At 36.7% G+C, this 20,575-nt stretch overlaps 1 protein-coding gene across 4 annotated transcripts in view; it reads right to left on the bottom strand.

Moving 5' to 3' along the window:
• Positions 1-20,575, bottom strand: part of C7H8orf34 (chromosome 7 C8orf34 homolog) — a 481,075-nt gene that overhangs the window by 366,816 nt on the left and 93,684 nt on the right. For all 4 annotated transcript variants that reach the window (XM_023222402.1, XM_023222401.1, XM_023222400.2 and 1 more), the window contains exons 2-3: positions 7,847-7,994; positions 988-1,119 (exon numbers count right to left, since the gene is read on the bottom strand). In XM_023222402.1, the coding sequence (XP_023078170.1) occupies positions 988-1,119; positions 7,847-7,994 (280 nt within the window). The remainder of the gene's footprint in view (positions 1-987; positions 1,120-7,846; positions 7,995-20,575) is intronic.

Below are 20,575 nucleotides of genomic sequence, written 5' to 3'. Positions count from 1 at the left end.
GATAGCAGAGCACTGGAGAATCCCAGTAGCTACCAAAGCAGTGGGACATTGAGAGAGAAGAGATATTTAGGTGGTATAGCTTGGATATTTGTCCTCTCCAAATCACATGGTAAATCTGATTACCAATATTGGAGGTGGGGCCTGGTGGAAGGTGTTTGGGGTATGGGAGTCAATCCCTCATAAATGGCTTGGTGCCGTCCTCACGGTAAGGAGTGATTTCTCACTCTATTAGTTCTTACAAGATCTGATTGTTAAAAAGAGCCTGGCACCTCCCTCCCCTCTCTCTTTCTCCTTCCTCTCGCCATATAATGCGTGTGTCCCTTCACCTTCTGCCATGACTGGAAACTTCTTACGACTCTCACAAGAAGCAGATGCTAGTGTCATGTTTCTTGTACAGCCTGCAGAACCATAAGCCAAATAAACCTCTTTGCTTTATAAAATACCCAGCCTCAGTCATTCCTTTGTTGTAACATAAAAACAAAGACATTAAAGTACTAGGGAAGAGAATAAATATAGGGACTTCCATCACAAATTAATCAGTAGGACTTCAGGAAAATCCCAGATGAAATATATTTTTTTAAATTTTACTAAATGTTTTGAATAGAAATCTTCTCTGCTTCTACTCTAAGAGATTTAATTTGCTTTTATGTACTTCATTAAATATAGGTAGGTACTGCTTTCAGTATGATGTAATGCTGCAATTGACTATGAGAGGCAAGAGACCTGCTCCATGCAGTTTATATTCTTCAAGGAATATTATATTCAAAAAAGGTCTAAGTGAATTACACATGTTTGAGAATATAAGCAAGCAAATAGATACATATGAATAAAGATCAATGTAAATGTGGAATAAAAGGGAAATTCACTAAGATTAAAGGCCAGAAATATCAGATGAAAAGTTGGGCTTCAATGACCACCTTTTCTTCATTTTCTTAACAACATAAACTTACATGCTTTGAATAGCATTTGAATAAGAAACTTCCTTACATGATTTGGAGTCTGATGATGGTGGAGAAATATTAGACACAGCAAGGTCACTTTTTGATTTTTTAGGCTTCTTTGCATTTAATTGCCAAGGTTTATCATAGCTTCTGAAATCCCTTCTTGTTCCTTTGGATTCTGTTAAAACAAAATATATATCAAATCACAACAAAGTGATTTCAAGATTGAACAAAAACCAAGTCCACGAGTCATTAAATACACTTGACAAAACATACAGGTCACTTCAGATCAAAAATAATGTACACACGCAAAAGTACTTCTTGTTTAATTTCATCTGTAAATTCGACTTTTAAATCTGCTATGAGTCAGTTTTATATATGCATATGATTAAGATTATATCATATAAAATTATGAAATTGGCAGGGTGTGGAGGCTCACGCCTGTAATTCCAGCACTTTGGGAGACCGAGGTAGGTGGATCACCTGAGGTCAGGAGTTTGAGACCAACCTGACCAGTATAGTGAAACCCCGTCATCTCCACTAAAAATACAAAAATTAGCTGGGCGTGGTGGTGGGCGCCTGTAATCACAGCTACTCAGGAGGCTGAGACAGGAGAATTATTTGAACCCAGGAGGCAGAAGTTGCAGTGAGCTGAGATTGTGCCACTGCACTCCAGCCTGAGTGATAGAGACTCTGTCAAAGAAAAACACACACACACACACACAAAACAAAAAACAAAAACCCAAGAAATTAATTTGAAATGTTTTTCAGGCATGGGTCCCCATCACTTAAAATAACATTCTATGAATGTCATGGAATAAAGCATTGTATTCTGTTGCAAATAAAAACAAACATTTCAATAAATTTCACTCACTTGATGCCACCTTATCTATTATAACACATAAAATCATTGATATTCACCTAAATCAATTTATCTTCTATTGCAAGAAAGATAAATTTAAATCAACCAACACTGTTACTTTGAAATTCCCCTTAGAAGGTAGTCACTGTCTGGCCATTCCACAATTAAAGGGTCTTTCAAGAGTTCATCCGTCTTGACTTCTTTTACAAGAATTTCATGTTTTTACACAGAACCATCTTTTTCTTCATCCCCATATCACCTGATAACTCTTTCTTCATCTCATTTATTCCTTCCTCATTCCTCATCTCCCATTCCTCTAATCTATGTGGCATTCTTTAGTGTTTCTTTATGCCTTCTTGTCTTAATTTACAAACTTAAAAACCACCCTAGCTTCATGGATGACTCATGAGTCTTTCTCTGGCCACTCACTTATAAATAACTAACATACACCATTACACATTAATGGATTCCTCAAACTTTCATGTTAAGGTTGTACTTAATTAGCTATTACCCAATCTGTCCACCTCCAAAATCCCATTAAATACCAAAAAGGCGTGAAAATTCTAAAGCATTAGGAACATAAATATTTGTCCATGATCTGCTAGAACCCAGGAAGTATTTCCATAGATAAGGTTAAGAGAGGATATAGGCCAGTCAGAAAGAGAATGGAAGATTTCTAGGTATCTACCCCAAACTTGGAGTCATCTCCTTATGTTGTTTCACAGTCTTTCAGAATTTGTCTTTCTACATCCATTCTTGGACTATAAATTCTTCTAATGCAACATAGGTAATGGGAGAAAAAAACCTTGGTCATAAAATATAGCATCTTATGAAATAAAGGAATATTAAAAGGAGCCAGAGTGGAATGAAATGAATGTTGTGGCTTTCTTTATTCTCTACTTATAGCAAGAAAAAATCCGTATTAATTCAAATAATTTAGCAATGATATGTTTATCTAGTTCATTGGAAAGAGATAAGAGATAGTAAATCATGCATTGATTTTGCAGAAGCTTAAAGGATTCAACTAATATTGAAAATTTTAATAGCAACCATGATTTCACCTCTCTAAAGTTTTGAAAAGAATCCAAATAGTTCCAAGATACATGGAGAGAGAACAAAGAGGAGTCCACCTACACTATTTGTTGATAAATCTAGAACTGGATAGAACATTCCTCACTGAAGTTTGAATAAAAACAGAAAATATTATTTTAAGAATCATTTAATAAAAAAACAAGAATACAGTACTCACAATGCAGAGGTAATCATAGTTTTAAAAAATATTTATAATGGAAAGCCATTAAATGTTGGAATGTGACTGTGACTGGTCTTCTCAGCAAAAATAAAGTGGACTCAATGAAGCAAAAAGAAATTAGAGAGGAGATAGGCTAACCAACCTATGAATACAAATGTAACTGTGTACAGAAATAATAAAAGGAAGATGAGATAAAGAAGTAGCAACAGGAAACTAAAATGCAATACCAACATTTAAATTTGCGTTCAAAGCCAGAAAGAGAAAACCGACAGTGTAGAAAATTGAATCAGTGACACACAGAAAACACTTTGCTTGATACACTTCTCTAGAGGAGAGTCAACAAAGAAAAGCAAATACAATGCCAAATGAAATGAGAAAAACAGAGAACAGTAAATAAGACTCAACTTACACATAACAGATTTTCCTGAAAAATCATAGTTGACATTCCAGTAAAACTTTTGAATATCAGAAGTAAAAAAATTTGTAAGTATTCAAGAAAAATCATTTGTCTTTTATTCCTACAAAGGAATAAAAATAAGGCTGTTTTCAAGATTCTCCTCCACAATATTAAATGGTAGACTTTTAAGGAGAAAATGTTGTGTCCCAAGTTGCTAGATATATTTAAAGGCAACAAGAGAATATCTTCAGATATTTCTGAAAAGTATGATACCCATGTACTTTGAATATTGAGACGTTTTCTAGCTAATTAAAAGATGCACCAGGCTGGGCGTGATGACTCACACCTGTAATGCCAGCACTTTGGGAGGCAGAGGTGGGCAGATTACGAGGTCAAGAGATCGAGACCATCCTGGCCAACATGGTGAAACCCCATCTCTACTAAAAAAAAAAGTTAGCTGGGCATGGTGGTGCATGCCTGTAGTCCCAGCTACTCGGGAGGTTGAGGCAGGAGAATCGCTTGAACCCAGGAGGCAGAGGTTGCAGTGAGCCAAGATTACGTCACTGCACTCCAGCCTGGTGACAGAGCAAGTCTCTGTCTCCAAAACAAAACAAAACAAAACACCAAAACAAACAAAACGATTCACCAAAATCAATAATTCAAAATTACAGTCAGGGTTTAAACGCATTATTTACCATCATTCAGTTATAACCTCTTCAGGTTCATTCATATCCAACAATTCATCTATGCTTCTCTCTTCCTTCCTGCCATACTTTCTCTCTAAAATTTTTCCTCTTCCTCTGGGCCATACCTTCCACATAAACACTCTTCTATCCTCAAATGTCCCCTTTCATGTCTTAGCACAGCCCCCATTCTTCCCACGATAGTGTTCCCTCCTCTGCAGCTTCCTGGGATGATAGATGCTCTTGCCCCATATCCCATATTCCACCAACCACAGGCTGTGGAAGCAGGGCTGGGTCTCCTGGTTCAGTGAGGCTTCTATGATAGAAGCCTCAAGAGTAAAGTAAAAGTGTCTGTTCTCTTAAGGGAAATGTCACTTAGCTATACTACTCATTTCTCTTCATTATCACACATTATCACCACCTTTTCGCCTCTGATCAATCTCACAGCCTTATTTCAGACAGTGGCATAGTCTTTTCCTGTCTCTTGTCCTTTCAACAACTTGAAAGAAACTATACTGACCTGTTTATCCTTAGACAAATCATGCATTAAGCCTCATATTTCCTTGCCCTGCTCAACTCTGAAGAGCCCCGCTTCCCTGATATTTCTGCTACCCGCAAACTAAAGCTGCCCACAGGATTTTCTCATTATCTGGAATCAATCCACATCAAACATCTTGATCTCAAATATCACAATCTCTCAGCACAGCTTGTATCCTTCTGCGTTGCTCATATTTTCACCATATTGATCTGAAAGTTTTGATTGGCTTTCTCTGTCTGAACCTCCCCCTCCACTTGCTCTCTACTTCTCAGACAGCTTGATCACCTGCAGTTTGCTCACAAATACCCTCAACTCCTTTTGCAAAACTGTTCTCCCACCCTTGCTGTAGTAACACAACCACAATTCTCAAAGTCTCCCAAACTGTTTTCTCTCTTCCTTCCCAGAAATTTCTGGGCACTGCTAGAGAAAAATAACAATCTTACTCATGGTTTCCATGATTCATTAATAATAATTAATTCATGTCCTCGACTTCAGTTAGGCCCCAGAACTGCATGACAATCTTTTTAAAAAATTTTCCTTTGCCAACTCTTTTTTCCTTTCTCTTGGTGACTTTCCATAATTGGTGCCATTACTTTAGTCTTCCCTAGCTGACCCCCCAACCACTTGTCTTGGCAAATGCCCTCACCACATAATAAACAGACAAAATTTAGGGCACCTGAAATCATCTCACACTTGTCTTCTCCCAGTCCATCCCATACTCTATCTATAAATTTGACCCACATCTTCCTTTATTCTTTCACTCTTACTGTTATCTGTATGATATTAAAGGTCACATCTGGGACTCCTGCTTTGACCCATCCCCAAAGCTTTAGACTCACATCCAATAGCCTGATAAAATTATATACTCAAGTGAGCCACAAGAAATTAAAATTCATCAACAGGTACTAAGAGAACTGATAGAATAACATGGTAATTCTTAACCATGATCTCTTTCCCATGGTATTTCCTCCCACATTATCCCCACCCCTCAAATGCAGACAGTACTTTTAACTTGCTTTGAAACAGTAGAATTTGGCAAAGGTGATGGGGTGTCAATGTTATGATTACATTCTAGTATGTAAGATCCATCTTAGTAGATTGGAATGAGAGAAATGCCCTTGTTGACTTTAAAGAAGTGGGTTGCCGGCTGCGAGTGGTGATTCACAGCTGTGATCCCAGTGCTTTGGGAGGCTGAAGCAGGAGGATCACTTGAGCCCAGGAGTTCAAGGTCATAGTAAACTATGATCATGCCACTACCCTAAAGCCCGGGCAATAGAGCAAGACCCTGACTCCATTTTAAAGAAGAAGAAAGAAGGAAGAAGGAAGATGAAGAAGAAGGAGGAGGAGGAGAATAAGAAGAGGAAAAAGAAGAAAAGGAGGAAGAATTAGTAAGCTGACACGATGGGAGAGACATGTGGCAGGGACTCTGGGTTGCACCTAGGAGACGAGAGTAGCTCCTGGCTGAAAGTCAGTCAGAAAATAGGGACCTCAGCCATATAGCTGCAGAAAATTAGTTCTGCCAACAGCCCAAATGAGCTTGGAAGCAGATTCTTTCCTAGTCCAGCCTCCAGATGAGAATGTAACCAGCCAACACCTTGATTTGCAGCCCTGTGAGTCCAAGCAGAGGACTCAGCTAAACATGCACAGACTTCTGACACATAAACACTGAGGTACTTAATGTGTGCGATTAAAAATGCAGAGTTGGCCGAGCGCCGTGGCTCACACCTGTAATCCCAGCACTTTGGGAGGCCGAGGCCGGCAGATCACGAGGTCAGGAGACCAAGACCATCCTGGCTAACACAGTGAAACCCCTTCTCTACTAAAAATACAAAAAATTAGCCGGCCGTGGAAGCAGGCACCTGTAGTCCCAGCTACTCGGGAGGCTGAGGCAGGAGAATGGCGTGAACTCGGGGGTGCGGAGCTTGCAGTGAGCCGAGATCGTGCCACTGCACTCCAGCCTGGGGGACAGAGTGAGACTCTGTCTCAAAAAAAAAAAAAAAAAAAAAAAAAAACTGCAGAGTTCAATATACTCCTATCTCTTCAGATACCCATTTATAAAATATGGACTCACATGAGCTACAGCAAATTCATAGATACTCATCTGATCTGCGTTTCTGGGTACCATCTTGGTACCTATAAACCAAAGCCCCTGCCTACCTACCTACCCATTCTACTTAGAATCTAAACCCAAGAAAGTTAAGGCCAAGAAAAAGTAAGAGTTTCTTCTTTTTTATGCCAAAAGTTCATATTCTAACTTCCTGCTAAACAATAGCAGAGAAGTAATTTGTCTATATTACAAACGATGCAAATAACTTTTGTATGGATAAATGATATCATAGATGTCTACATTCTTCAGAGAATAACCTACTCTCTACCCACTTTAGTGTGGTTTTGAGACCTGGTATCAAGAAGGCATTCGTATGAGATACAGCCAAAGAAGACCAAAATCCTTTCATGGGATCCCATAAAGCATGAAGAGGCAGAGAGAAGAGATAATGCCATCCAAGGAAAGTCATTTGGAGTACAGTTGGATTTCTACGGGAATCAGACAAGAAGTTGGTTACCGAAGCAATGGGCATGAGGGGATTTGGATTTGAAAGTAAATGTCAAACTAACAGACCAATGTGTAAACACATTTTATGAGCAAAGACTGAGGTCAAGTCTACCTACTTCTTGCACCAGTGTTTACTGGGGAGATGAGGCTAGTTCCCTGATGTAGAGTCAGTGAATCTTCCCAGGGTTTACTACACAGGATAAAATTGGGGCATGGAGAAATAAAGAACAATAATCAGTTTGGGCAACAAGAAAAGTAATCCTGTAGAACTCTACTATTATCTTTCTATATAGATAAGCATTTAATTCAAATTATTCATTAAAAATAAGTTTAGGATAACTAGTTTGAATTTATACAAGACAAAATCTTTTGATACAAATTTGAATCTTATCTGTATTAAAATGGAATATACTGATTCTTGTATTTTGATACATAATACATTACAATATATTCAAATTTAATAATTTATGACAAATTTTAGCACCTAGGTAAGGTCAGTGATGAACACATGAAACCTTCGGTAACTATCTATCTAGATTTATCTTATTAGAATCAAAGGGGTTTGAAATTTTGACATTAAATGAATCCCAAATTAACTGCATATATATTCTTCATTTACCTGATGTTTCGCTTTCTGCCCATAGAGCTGCAGATCCAGACAAAGTTCTTTGAAGTTGCCCACGGTTCCCTTGTTTAGACTGAAGATGGTCAATGAGAAATGGGATTGGCTGGTCAGGTGTCTCAGTTATTAACTTGGTCATTAATTCCTGAAGGCAGAATAGAGTGTACAATTATAATTAATAATAACAGCAACAATAATAGCAAACACTTACTTAGCATTTAATATTGTCAGGCACTGGTCTAACTGCTTTATATACAGCAACTAACTTCATGCTTATAACAATCTTTTCAGACAGTTACTGCCCTCATTCTGAGGAAACAATAGCAGAGAAGTAAATTGTCCATGTTACAGAGCTAATATGGGGCAAAGCCAATATATATTTATTTTTTATTTTGTATTATACATAGCCAACAACATACTAAAAGTTTAATCTAAATTCCTTTAAAATTACAGCTTAAGAATTTTAAACTTCAGTTTGCTATTTTGAGAGATATCATTATAAACTAAACTTTTTCTAAACTTCACCGTCTACCTTATATCAATGTCATTTTTTTCTTCTTAATGGTATAAAAATAACAAAAGTGAAGAAAATTTTCTTGGAATTAAAGAAACAAGTAATAAGCCACAGACTTATAGAAACCAAAAAGTGTCTTAAAGTAGTCCCCAAGAAATACAGAATTTTCTTTTTGTAAAAATTTCTGATGCATTTCCTTCCTTCTTCCTTCCTTCTGCTCTTTTTTGAGTTGAGCAATGGTGAGTTATCTACCTGCAAAGCAGACTGCTCCATTTTGGACAGCTCTAATGATACTTTAAATTGGGCTGAAATCTGCCCAAGGGTAAGATCTACATTTTTTTTTTTTTTTTTTTTTTTTTTTTTTTACAGTTAGGAACACCAAAGAGCAATCTCCAATTTGCAGTCCATTAGAATCCCTAGATTGTTCAAATATGAACAGCTGTCAAGCCACATAGATATCATTTTGTGCTGTGTAATTGGGTTTGTGAACTTATGTGCACCATTTATATTCATATCAGTCACATTTCATCTTGTTGGTTTTAGCCTAGAATTCCAGTCTGTTCATTGCTGTTTTAAGCTCAGAATCTGTGTGAGGCAGTGGTTCTAGTGCTCAAAAAATCAGATATTAAGAGTGCTAACAAAAGTGTTACTGGAAATTCCCCAGTGCATCTTTTTTTTGTTGGTGGTGGTCTGTTTCCTTGGCCTTGAATGATGTTCTCTCATGGTCAGATGGATGGTTTGTCATCCTTCATTCTTCAATGATACCTCTATGAGAGGTTAACCTAACCAATCTTCAGAAGTCTTTATTACTTTATCATTTTATCTTCTCCACAGCATTTAGCACTCTCCAGAATCACTTTGTTTAATATTTGCTCACCTGTTTGTTATCTCTCTCCTCCCCTACCCCTACTGTAGCACTTGGAAAAGGACTTGCTTAGTTTGATACCAGTTTTCTCTGTAGGGCCTAGAACTCTGCCTAGCTCATAGCCGGTGCTGAATCAATACCTATTGAATGAATGACTCAATGAATCAATCAACCAATCAATGCTTGCTTTATTGACTACAGGTAGATATTAGTAACTAGAGTCCCTCATTGTACCAATAAATAACAATTAAACCTTTCATAGCCCAGCATAATATAGTGCTCAGACATGCTATATAAGAAACTTCTGTTCAGGTTATCTAAGGGATATTTATTTACATTTTTAAGTCTAGGAAAACAGGCTTTCTCTGGGCAGAGGTTAAATGGATTTTGCAGATAACAAGATCCCAAGTTGATCACAGAGTCCTGGATTAAATATTTCTGCATATTTAAAAAATGTGTAGATTGAACACAGAGTTAGAAGCAAAAAGAGCAAAGGATTTTTGCCATAAATACATTATGATGCAAGATATTTATTAGACAAGTGTAATACTTTTTATATTCTGAAAAACAAGTAAGCAAACAATCAGTTGTCACCAGTATTATTCATTTCTGCTATTTAATATTTCAATTATTATAGTTATAAATACAAAAGGCCATTCTGCTACTGTTGTGAAGGTAACTGTAAAGTAATGCAGAGTTCAATTAAATTCTAATTATACATCTGTGGAATGCAATCTAAAACATTTTGGATTTTACCTCTATTATGTATTATGTTTTATTTGAACTAATTTTACATTATAAAGAGTTTCAGAAAATAGAAAAAAAATAAATAAATAGAAGGTACACCTGGATTGCAATTGTCACAGAATGTCTGGACACTCAGATAAAGCAAAATTAAGTCAGGTAATGGAACTTACAAGCCACAGCCATTTCTATCCTGACACCTCTAAAAATCTCTTGGTTTTTGTTTTGTTTTTGAATTTACCTTTCAAAGTGGATGGAAAGTTTCTAGATTTCTTTTTTTAATAAACTGAAGCATTCCTACATTTTTCTTTAGAAGCTGGATTATACAGTCATAGTAAACCAAGTAATTACTATTAAGTTTTAAAAATAGTATCAGTCTATTAACTATTTTGGATATATTTGTATTGTATTAATTAATATATGAGATTAAAGACATAGGACAAGTTCAGTCATGAGCAAAATGATCATAGTTGATGTTTGCAACTATGTTGCAACATAGGGCAACATAGGGCAAACATCATGGTGTTGCCCAGGCTGGTTTTGTACTCCTAAGCTCAGGCAATCCGCCCGCCCCAGCCTCCCAGAGTGCTAGGATTATAGGCATGAACCACCGCACCCAGCCGCCAGACACTGTTTTTTTTTTTTTTTTTTTTTGAGGTGGAGTCTTGCTCTGTCACCAGGCTGGAGTGTAGCAGAGCAATCTTGGCTCACTGCAACCTCCGCCTCCCAGGTTCAAGCAATCCTCCTGCCTCAGCCTCCCAAGTAGCTGGGATTACAGGTGTGTACCACCACACCCAGCTAATTTTTGTATTTTTAGTAGAGACGCAGTTTCACAGTGTTGGCCAGGATGGTCTCGATCTCTTGACCTTGTGATCTGCCTGCCTCGGCCTCCCAAAGTGCTGGGATTACAGGCATGAGCCACCACGCCTGGCCGTGTGCATGCTTGGTACATGGGTATATTGTGTTCTGGTGGAGATTGGGCTTCCAGTGTATCCATTACCTGATAGGTAATTTTTCAACCCTTGCTCCCTCCCACAAATTCCCTTATATTATGCTGGGTATCTTGGTTGGACAAGAGTCTAGTTTTAAATGACTGTATTTACAAGAGTAATTACCCTGCTTCTCACTTAACCCATGTATCTTCTGGACTTGAATGATTCTGAGGACTTGAACTTGACAGAAACCCCTTTCCCAGACAAAAAAATTTAAATCCTTAGATTTGCCAATCATGGCAATAAAAAGATTGATTTCTTTCCACCACTAGAATTTAGAGCCACAGAGATAGACCTGAGGGACCGATAGATTTGAAAAGGTGAGAATTAAATTGCACAGCTAGTATGTTAATTTGGAGTAGAAATCGATTGCAGAAAGTTTTACAGGAATCATTCACCATAGGAAAAATAGTATTCTAGAGCATCAAGCAAGTTTCAGATACATAAGCTGAACGCCAGTAGGAAACGGCACTTCCAGGGAGACAGAAGAGCCTCGCCTTCAGTTCTTACCATCAGTTCAAGAGTTGTGACATGAAATTCCCTGGGAGAATAGGAATTTCTCAGGCTGTGGGTGTATATAAATTAATAGAACAATGAAGTGGTAAGAGCACTCCTACCCTGGAACAAAATGTTTGTGGACGTTTTAGACTAAGTCCTCAGGGATTGATAAAATGTAGGTATCGATTTTAATATCATACTGTGTGCAATCCCAGGCTAGTTAAACTGGGACAAACAAGTTGCAAACAAAATAAATTAGCAGTTGTCACCAACAGGAGTTTTAGTTCATACTTATGTCAATAAAATTAATATAAACAATATGCAGTTGAAGATACAGGAAACTAGTGATTACACACTCAGGCTTTGAAATCTGATAGCCACTATTTTTCTTTTCTTTTCTTTGAGAGGGAGTCTCACTCTGTCACCCAGGCTATGGACAGAGTGCAGTGGCGCAGTCTCAGCTCACTGCAACTTCTGCTTCCTAGGTTCAAGCTATTCTTCCACCTCAGTCTCCCGAGTACCTGGGACTACAGGTGTTCACCATCACACATGACTAATTTTTGTATTTTTTGGTAGAGATAGGGTTTTTCCATGTTGGCCAGGCTGGTCTCAAACTTCTGACCTCAAGTTATCCACCGGCCTTGGCCTACCAAAGTGCTGTAATTATAGGCATGAGCCACCATGCCCAGCCTAATAGCCACTATTTGAATCCCTCATCTCCCACTTTAACATTCATAGTCCATCTATTAGATGTGAAAAACAATAGTAGCTACATCATACAGTTGCCATGGAGATTAAATAAGATAATGACTGCAAAGCACTCATTAAGTGCTTGAGCTATATGTAGCCTTCTGTGATGGACTAACACTTCTTTCTAAGGCTGGGAATGAATTCTCAGAATCTCCGTATGATCTGGGTTAGAGTTTCCCAGTGAAAGAAATGTGTAGGAGATTCAGAAAGCAGAGCGAAGCACAAAAAAATTAATCTTCGGAGTTGATTGCAGGCAGATGTGACAACAGATGACAGATTCACAACAGCTTCCTAGCAAGCTTGTGGAAACCTCCACTGCTGACTGAGATAGCGATGAGAGCTCCACAACGACACTGAAGAATTGCAGCAACTTCCAGGCAAGCATTTGAGAACCACATGCTTCCCAGCTGCAGGCTGGTATATTCAGGGTCAGCTCCTCTGACCTTTGGTGATACCCCCTCCAACTTCAGCAGCATTTCCATGTCCTCTGTGGCCCAACCTTCTAACTCTCTATCATAAACCCATTTTTAATAAGCCCTATTTAACACAGATACATAGAGTGGTTTCCATTTTCCTGACTTAACTCTTAGTGATGTACTCCCAAAAAATCTTAGCCAATATTTTATTTTTACTATTATTTTTCTACATTTATATATCAGACAGTTTACATATTTATATTATATATTTATGTTTATTATTACTATTATTATTACAATATTTATCAATATACATTTGTAATATTATATATGAATAATACACATTTTATTGGACTTATATTTTTTAATAACAAAACGAATCAATGTTCTCTTAATAACATTTTTATCAACTAGAATCTTTTTTTTTATTATATTTTAAGTTCTAGGGTACATGTGCATAACGTGCAGGTTTGTTACATATGTATACTTGTGCCATGTTGGTGTGCTGCACCCATCAACTCGTCAGCACCCATCAATTCATCATTTATATCATGTATAACTCCCCAATGCAATCCCTCCCCAACTAGAATCTTTAACTTCATGAGTATACTACTTAGTAAGACAACTCCCTGTACTAATACCTGTTTCCTTTATTGTTAATTATAATTTTGTTGCTGGTACAAATACATTTGTTTTAAAATTATAAATGCATACGATTACAGCACTATTTTCAATAGCAAAGACTCAGAACCAACCCAAATGGCCATCAGTGATAGACTGGATAAAGAAAATATGACACATAAACCATGGAATACTATACAGCCATAACAAAGTACGAGTTCATGTCCTTTGCAGGGACATGGATGAAGCTGGAAGTCCTAATACTCAGCAAACTAACACAGGAACAGAAAATCAAATACCACATGTTCTCACTCATAAGTGGGAGTTGAACAATGAGAACACATGGACATATGGACACAGGGAGGTGAATATCACACACTGGGGTCTCACATCACACACCTGGGGGAAAGGGAAGGGATGCATTAGGACAAATACCTAATGTATGCAGGACTTAAAACCTACATGACGGATTGATAGGTGCAGCAAATCACCATGGCACATGTATACTTATGTAACAAACCTGCACGTTCTGCCCATGTACCCCAGAACTTAAAGTAAAAGAAAAAAAGGAAAGAAATGCAAAGACAAAATTCCTTTTTACAAATTTTGAAAAGCAACTTAGAGAACATAAATCATTATGCAATTATCAAGTGAAAATTTATATTATGCAACATGTAAGGGCTACTGGAATTTAGGGGTCTAATAACCAGTAACAGATAACCTTGCACTACTGTTTAGAAAATTAGCATGATTGAGCTGGAGAATGAACACTAATTAGTAATGATGACCGTCTCAAAATGCATTTTAATGTTAATTTTCATTAGATAAAAGCAAAGCCATGAGTAAGTTGGTAACTCATCATAGACTCATTTATTATTAAAACTGGAATGAGTTTTTAAGCAACAGTAGAAATTATTAGTAAAAGATCCATTTCATTTGCTAGAACCTGTAAGATTCCTTGATTATAAAACAAAAGAGCACTTGGGTGCACAGAAACTTCGATTTGCACACAATATTCCTGGTGTTTACCCATTCATGTAATGAGCCTCTAAGGTTTCAATGACTTCAGGTTAAAAACCCTGGCCCTGGGTACCACAGCATATAGCCAGCATGGCACTCTGCCTAAAAATTTGTGACTTGGGACTAACTTACTTTTTGCTTCATTTCCCTAACAGGAAAGTAATGCTTTGTATCCCTTTTAACCTCAGGAGAAAGTTATTAGGAAACAAAGTTAAAACAATTTCCAAAATCCCAGGAATCTTTTACTACATGGCCTTTTTTGTTAAATCAATACATATGCAGGGCATTGTACTCTATTAATGATGGAGGTGGTACCAATCAGATATATTTTTTATTCAGCACCCATAAATTATTACCAATGTTAATAGCATATGGCATGTTATCAGCTGTAGAATGTTATTTAGTTCACAACTAGCATTAAAATCTGATGACTGAATTTATTTACTCTAAATCTGCATGTTTCAATTTTGTTTTTAATTAAATCTCTATTAAAAATTTGCATTTGAGATCACGGCCTTCCAAACATTCATCCCCACCACCACTACCCAACAGTATTTCATAAATAGGCAGGTAATAAGCATGGAATTGACAACGAATACATGAAAAAATATCCACCTGATATTTGGTTGCCTCCAAAAATGTACTTTATTCTCAAACTGCCCCCATTTAAAACTGATGTCACCTTTCCCAGTGGATGAAATTCTACTTGGTTTCCTCCCGCACTCACAGCCCATGCATGCCTTTTCTCTCGTTCTATTTTTTTCGAATGGCAATAGAATGGTAAGGATGTTTTTTCTGCCTCATTACACCCTTAAGCTCTGTTATGAGTTTTGGCTTTAGTAAAAAACAGATTCCAATGCAGTATCTAGGTTTCCACGCACAGTGAGAACAGGACAGACATCTCTCTGATCTCTTTCTGTCAGATCTCAGACTGCCCCCGATGGCTCAACCTTCTTCCACCTCAGATCCAAGTCCACACCGGCCCTAAATCCACTTCTCTTATTCCCAGTCAAAACTGTGATTTCAATGGAAGGCTGAACCCAGCAGGAAAGCAATGTGAATAGTAATGATTTAAAATATCAGTCTTTTACTGAGCACTATAGGAGGCCGAGATAGGCAGCTCACTTGAGTTCAGGAGTTCAAGACCAGCCTGACCAACATGGTGAAACCTTGCCCCTACTAAAAATACAAAATTAGCTGGCCATGGTGGTGTGCATCTGTAACCCCAGCTACGTGGGAAGCTGAGGCAGGAGGATCACGTGAACCCAGGAGGCGAAGCTTGCAGTGAGCCGAGATGGTGCCACTACACTCCAGCTCAGGCAACAGAGAGATACTCTGTTTCAAAATATAAATAAAATAAAATATCAGTCATTTATTGAGTCTGATAGGCACAAGTATCAGGTATTTTACATAGATTTAATAATTCACTATACATTTAAGAATTGCATACAAGATGCATAATCCAGACAACACATATGCACTTTTACAATGGTGCTTGTTAAAAGTTGTTTCTTAACTCCTTGCTTATTGCAGATCACCTGACCCTTACCAACAACCCACCAATGCACACAGTCATAGCCACACATCCACAACTGTACAGGCCTCAGGAATAAGATCTTTAGCATCCCTGATTTGTAAGGCTCTTGGCTTTCTCAAACATTATTTAATGTAAAATTAGGTTTATCATATCCATTTGTCATAAATTTTAAAAGCATAATTAGCCTTGTTGTATACTATGGAATAAAATCCAGAGATAAAGGTAGGGAAAATAAAAAATAAATTGCTTGAATAATGAAGATTAGGAATAATGAAAATACCACAACTAAAAACTAAACATTCTAAATTGTAAAGCTGAATCATAGATACTGAATTCTTTCTACTTTGAATAATGTAGGCAAGTATATCTCCTACCTGCACGTTGTGCACATGTACCCTAGAACTTAAAGTATAATAGTAATAATAATAATAATATAGGCAAGTAATACATCTAACCAGCAGAACTATCCAATTATGACAAATCATGCAATATTTTGTCTGATGCCTACTAATACAGAGATGTCTTCTCAGGTTAATAATTGAACATTTAGTATGCAGTTTTAAACAGTCTTCATATAATAGCACAAGCTTGTAGTTAAATTTCCAGGCAAACATCAAGGTTTCCAGTGAGAAATTAGCATATCCTATGGAAATACTTTCAGTTAGGGATCACATTCCTCAACATAATAGTCTAGTGAAGCAACTGATTTAGTGTCAGGTAGGACTTCACATAGTCTTACTTGAAAACACCTCTGTAGGAGTACAATATAGGTGACAGTGGAAAGAGCAAAGCAGTTCAAAAAACTCAAATACATAAAATAAATTTGTGATGGCAAGTGGCAGATGTATGTAGAAGTTCCCATAAAAAAGAAAATGTCTCTCAGTTCAATTAAAATTACTTTATTTTAGCCTTTTATCATTTATAAAGAATGTGTATCTAAAATGAGGTGCTCAGAATGACAAAATAATGAGAAACTGGTGATGGATACACTGTACCATCATAGCTGAACACCAGCACATACACAGACATTCCTTTGATTCCACGCACCCTAAAAGAGAATTTGGGATGATAGTGGGGTTTAATAGGAAGGTACAGATTTTGGTGTTTGACCTGGATTTATAGCCTGGCTCTATCCCTCACTGTCTGTATGAGTTTAAGCTACTCACTTAGTTCTCTGAGCCTCCATTTTCTCATCCCTAAAGTTGGTAGGACAATATCTCCCTTATCAGTTTGTTGTAAGAAGTAGAAAAACTGCATATAACATATCACGTGGGGTATATGAACTAGATTTCACAGCAAAGTGTCTTCCCATTTTGTTTCCTATAAAAAAAATGTTTAGGGGAGAGGGGTTGCCTGTTTGGTCTCTCTCAATGTTATATTTCTCAAGATAAGGAAGCAGCTTGTCAAGTTGTCTTGTAAGTCATCCCCCAAGAGAATACTCAGCTCCAGGCAATTGCATGATCAACTCTATAGAGCTGCTAAGCTGGAAATCGCATCCCTTTCCTCATTCACAAGGACCGTTTCAGTCTCCTAAAATTCATCACTCTAAAGTTACGGTAGTCACCTTTTTGCTTTGCATCCAGCACCAAAAACCAGTTCTCTGGTTTTCTGGATGTCAATCATAGGTACAACAGTTCAATTCAATTCTAATACAATGTATGTGTTATCATCAAATCCTGCCAATTAAAGACTCAGTCTTACAAGATTCAGATGCCACTGAAAAGTCCTAGGCCACCCATACTTCTGACCAACTGGCTATAAATAAGCAGTCCCTACAATCTCCTCAGGTTTGATAATTTGCTAGAACAGCTCACAGTACTCCAGAAAACACTTTACTTTCTATTACAGGTTAATTACAAAGGATACAAGTGAACACCCAGATAAAGAGATACATAGGGTGAGGTCTGGAAGGATCCCAAGTACAGGAGCTTCTGTCCCTGTGGGGTCGGGGTGCACCACCCTCCCAACATGTGAAATGTGTTTCGCAACTAAGAAGCTCTCTGAATCCCATCATTTAGGGTTTATATATTTATTTTTTTATGGAGGGTTCATTACACAGCCATGATTGATTAAGTCATTGACCATTGGTGATTGACTCAATCTCCAGCCTCTCTCCCCTCGTAGGAGGTTTTCAGGTGGGACTGAAAGTTTCGAGCTTCTAATCAAGGTTTGGTCTGTCTGGCAAGCAGCCCTCAACCTGAGGCTATCTAGAGCCCTGACAAGTCACCTCATTCGAACAAAAGAAGCTCCTCTCGCCCTTATCATGAGGAAATTCCAAGGGTTTTAGGATCTATGGGTCAGGAACTAGGACAAAGACCAACTATCTTTCTATGATACCATACCACTAAGCACCACGGTTGACTTTTGCCTGTTGTCAGTGTTAAAATAAACAGGCACATACAATATCTATTACCTAAGTCTTATTTGTTTTGCTCATTCTTATGTTTGTGAGATTTACTCATTACTCCATATCTGCCCATGATATATGCATATACTGCATATAGCTCTAGTCTGATTCATTTTCATTGCTGTTTAGTTTTCATTGTATGAATACACCACAATTTATTCATCCACTCTACTATTAAAGGTATTTGAATATTTCCATTTCTTGGTAATTATGAATAGGGCTGCTATGATCAGTCTTGTATGCACATCTGCACAGATTTCTGTTGGACTTATCCCTAGCAGAGGGATTCATGAGTAATAACATGTTTGTCTTCAACTTTATTAAGTAATTTCAGATAGTTTTATAAACATGATTGTAAACAATTGTCTCCCATCGCATTCCCATTTCTCTACATCTTCACCAACATGTTGTCATTTTAATTTTTTTTAACTATTCTGGTGGTGTAAAAGAATCCCTATGATTCTAATTTGCATGTCCATGATTACCAATGGAATTTAGCACCTTTTCATATATTCAGTGGTCCTTCAGATACCCTCTGTTTTGAAAGCACCTGTCTATATTTATTTGCCATTTTTCTACTTAATGTCTTTCTTTTTCATAATGGTCTGTTGAAGTTCTTTGTGTATACTGGATATAAGATCTGTATGGGGGTGGTTGCCTTTTCATTCACTTAATAGTTTCTTTTGATAAACAAAAGTTATTTATTTTAATGAAGCTATACTTAATTCTTCATTTTATGCTTTGTGCTTTTGTGTCCTATTTTTTAAAATCCTCTATCTCATGTTCATGCAAATATTATCTTACATTATTTTCTAAAGTTTCACTGCTTTTTCCTTGCACAGGTAGGTCTGCAAAGCATCTAAAGTCAACATTTATTATGGGGTGAGGTAGGTGTTATTTAATTTTTCTTCATATGAATTTCCAATCATCCCACACTCATTCGTTTAAAAGCATTAACTTTTAGCTACAAGGACTGCCTTTGTCATAAATCAAGTGGCCATATATTCACAGGCCTATTTTTAGACCTTATATCCTGTTTCATTAATCTACTTGTCAGTCTTATGCCATCATTACAACATCTTCATGACCACAGCTATACAATGAATCCTGGCATCATGAGGAAAAAAATTCATCCTAATCTTGTTTCTATCATCTTCCTATTTATTCTGCCAAGATTATGTTCATTTTTCTCTTATCTGTTTTGACTGAATTTTTTTCTATTTTCTCTCATTAGTCTTAAAGTCAGACAGACTTTTTAATATTCTTTCAATGGTTATGCAGAGATTATAGACTAACACTTCATTTACCTACATTAAGTGTTTATTACTACGTTACCATCATCTCAGATTTTATGAGGATTTTAGAATACTTTGATTCCAGTTAGCAAACATGACTTATATTTTTATTATTGTGTCTTGTAACTCTCTCTATATATATTTTAAACCCTGTGAAATATTTTTAATTTTTATCTTATACCATTAGCATGCATTTAGATGTACCCACGTATTTGCCATTTTTACTGCTCTTATTTTTTCCTTGATCTCCAACCATCCGTCTGGGATCATTTTCAGCAGCATAAGGAAAACCTTTTATTTTAGTAGTGACAAATTCTCTGTGTTTCAGTTTGCACAGAAATATCTTTATTTGCTTTTTAAGCTTGAAGATATTTTCATTGTATCTAATTATATATTGAGATTACATTCTCTCCATTTCCTTTATTTCCTTTTTTGAGAAATCAACTATATTTCTTTAAAGAACATCTGACTTTTTCTAGGGAATATTATGGTTTTTATTTTTATCTCATTCTTTAATAACAGAACATGATAATTATATAAATACATTTTATATATTATATGTAATATATAATAAAGATGAAATAATCTTTCTTATTTTGTTTGCATACAATAAAAAATTAGACATTTTTAAATCTTTAATTTTGAAATAACTATACAATCACAAGAAGTTGCAAAGAAATGTACAAAAGGGTTTCACACTACGGTGTGAAACTTACATTTCAGCCAGCTTCTTTGAATGTTAATATCTTTAAAAACTATAATACAATATGAAAATTAAGAAACCGACATTGGTACAGTCTGTAGAGCTTATTCAGATTACCCAGTTTATATGCATTCCTGTGTGTGTGTGTAGCTCCATTCAATTTTATTGTAGTGTGACTACATGTAACCACTGTCACAATCAAGATGATTACTTGTAGTATCATCCAAAGACTCTCTCATCCTATCACTCTATAGTCACATCCACCCATTCTTCCCTCTATATCTAACCCCTGGCAAGTGCTACTCTATTCTCCATCTCTATAGCTATATAACATACAGTTATGTCATATCTTATATATTGAAAT

This window comes from Piliocolobus tephrosceles, chromosome 7 (assembly GCF_002776525.5).
Source record: "Piliocolobus tephrosceles isolate RC106 chromosome 7, ASM277652v3, whole genome shotgun sequence".
Lineage (NCBI taxonomy): Eukaryota > Metazoa > Chordata > Mammalia > Primates > Cercopithecidae > Piliocolobus > Piliocolobus tephrosceles.
Note: the sequence above shows the minus strand (reverse complement) of the source record. Positions and strands in the feature narration are given on the sequence as shown.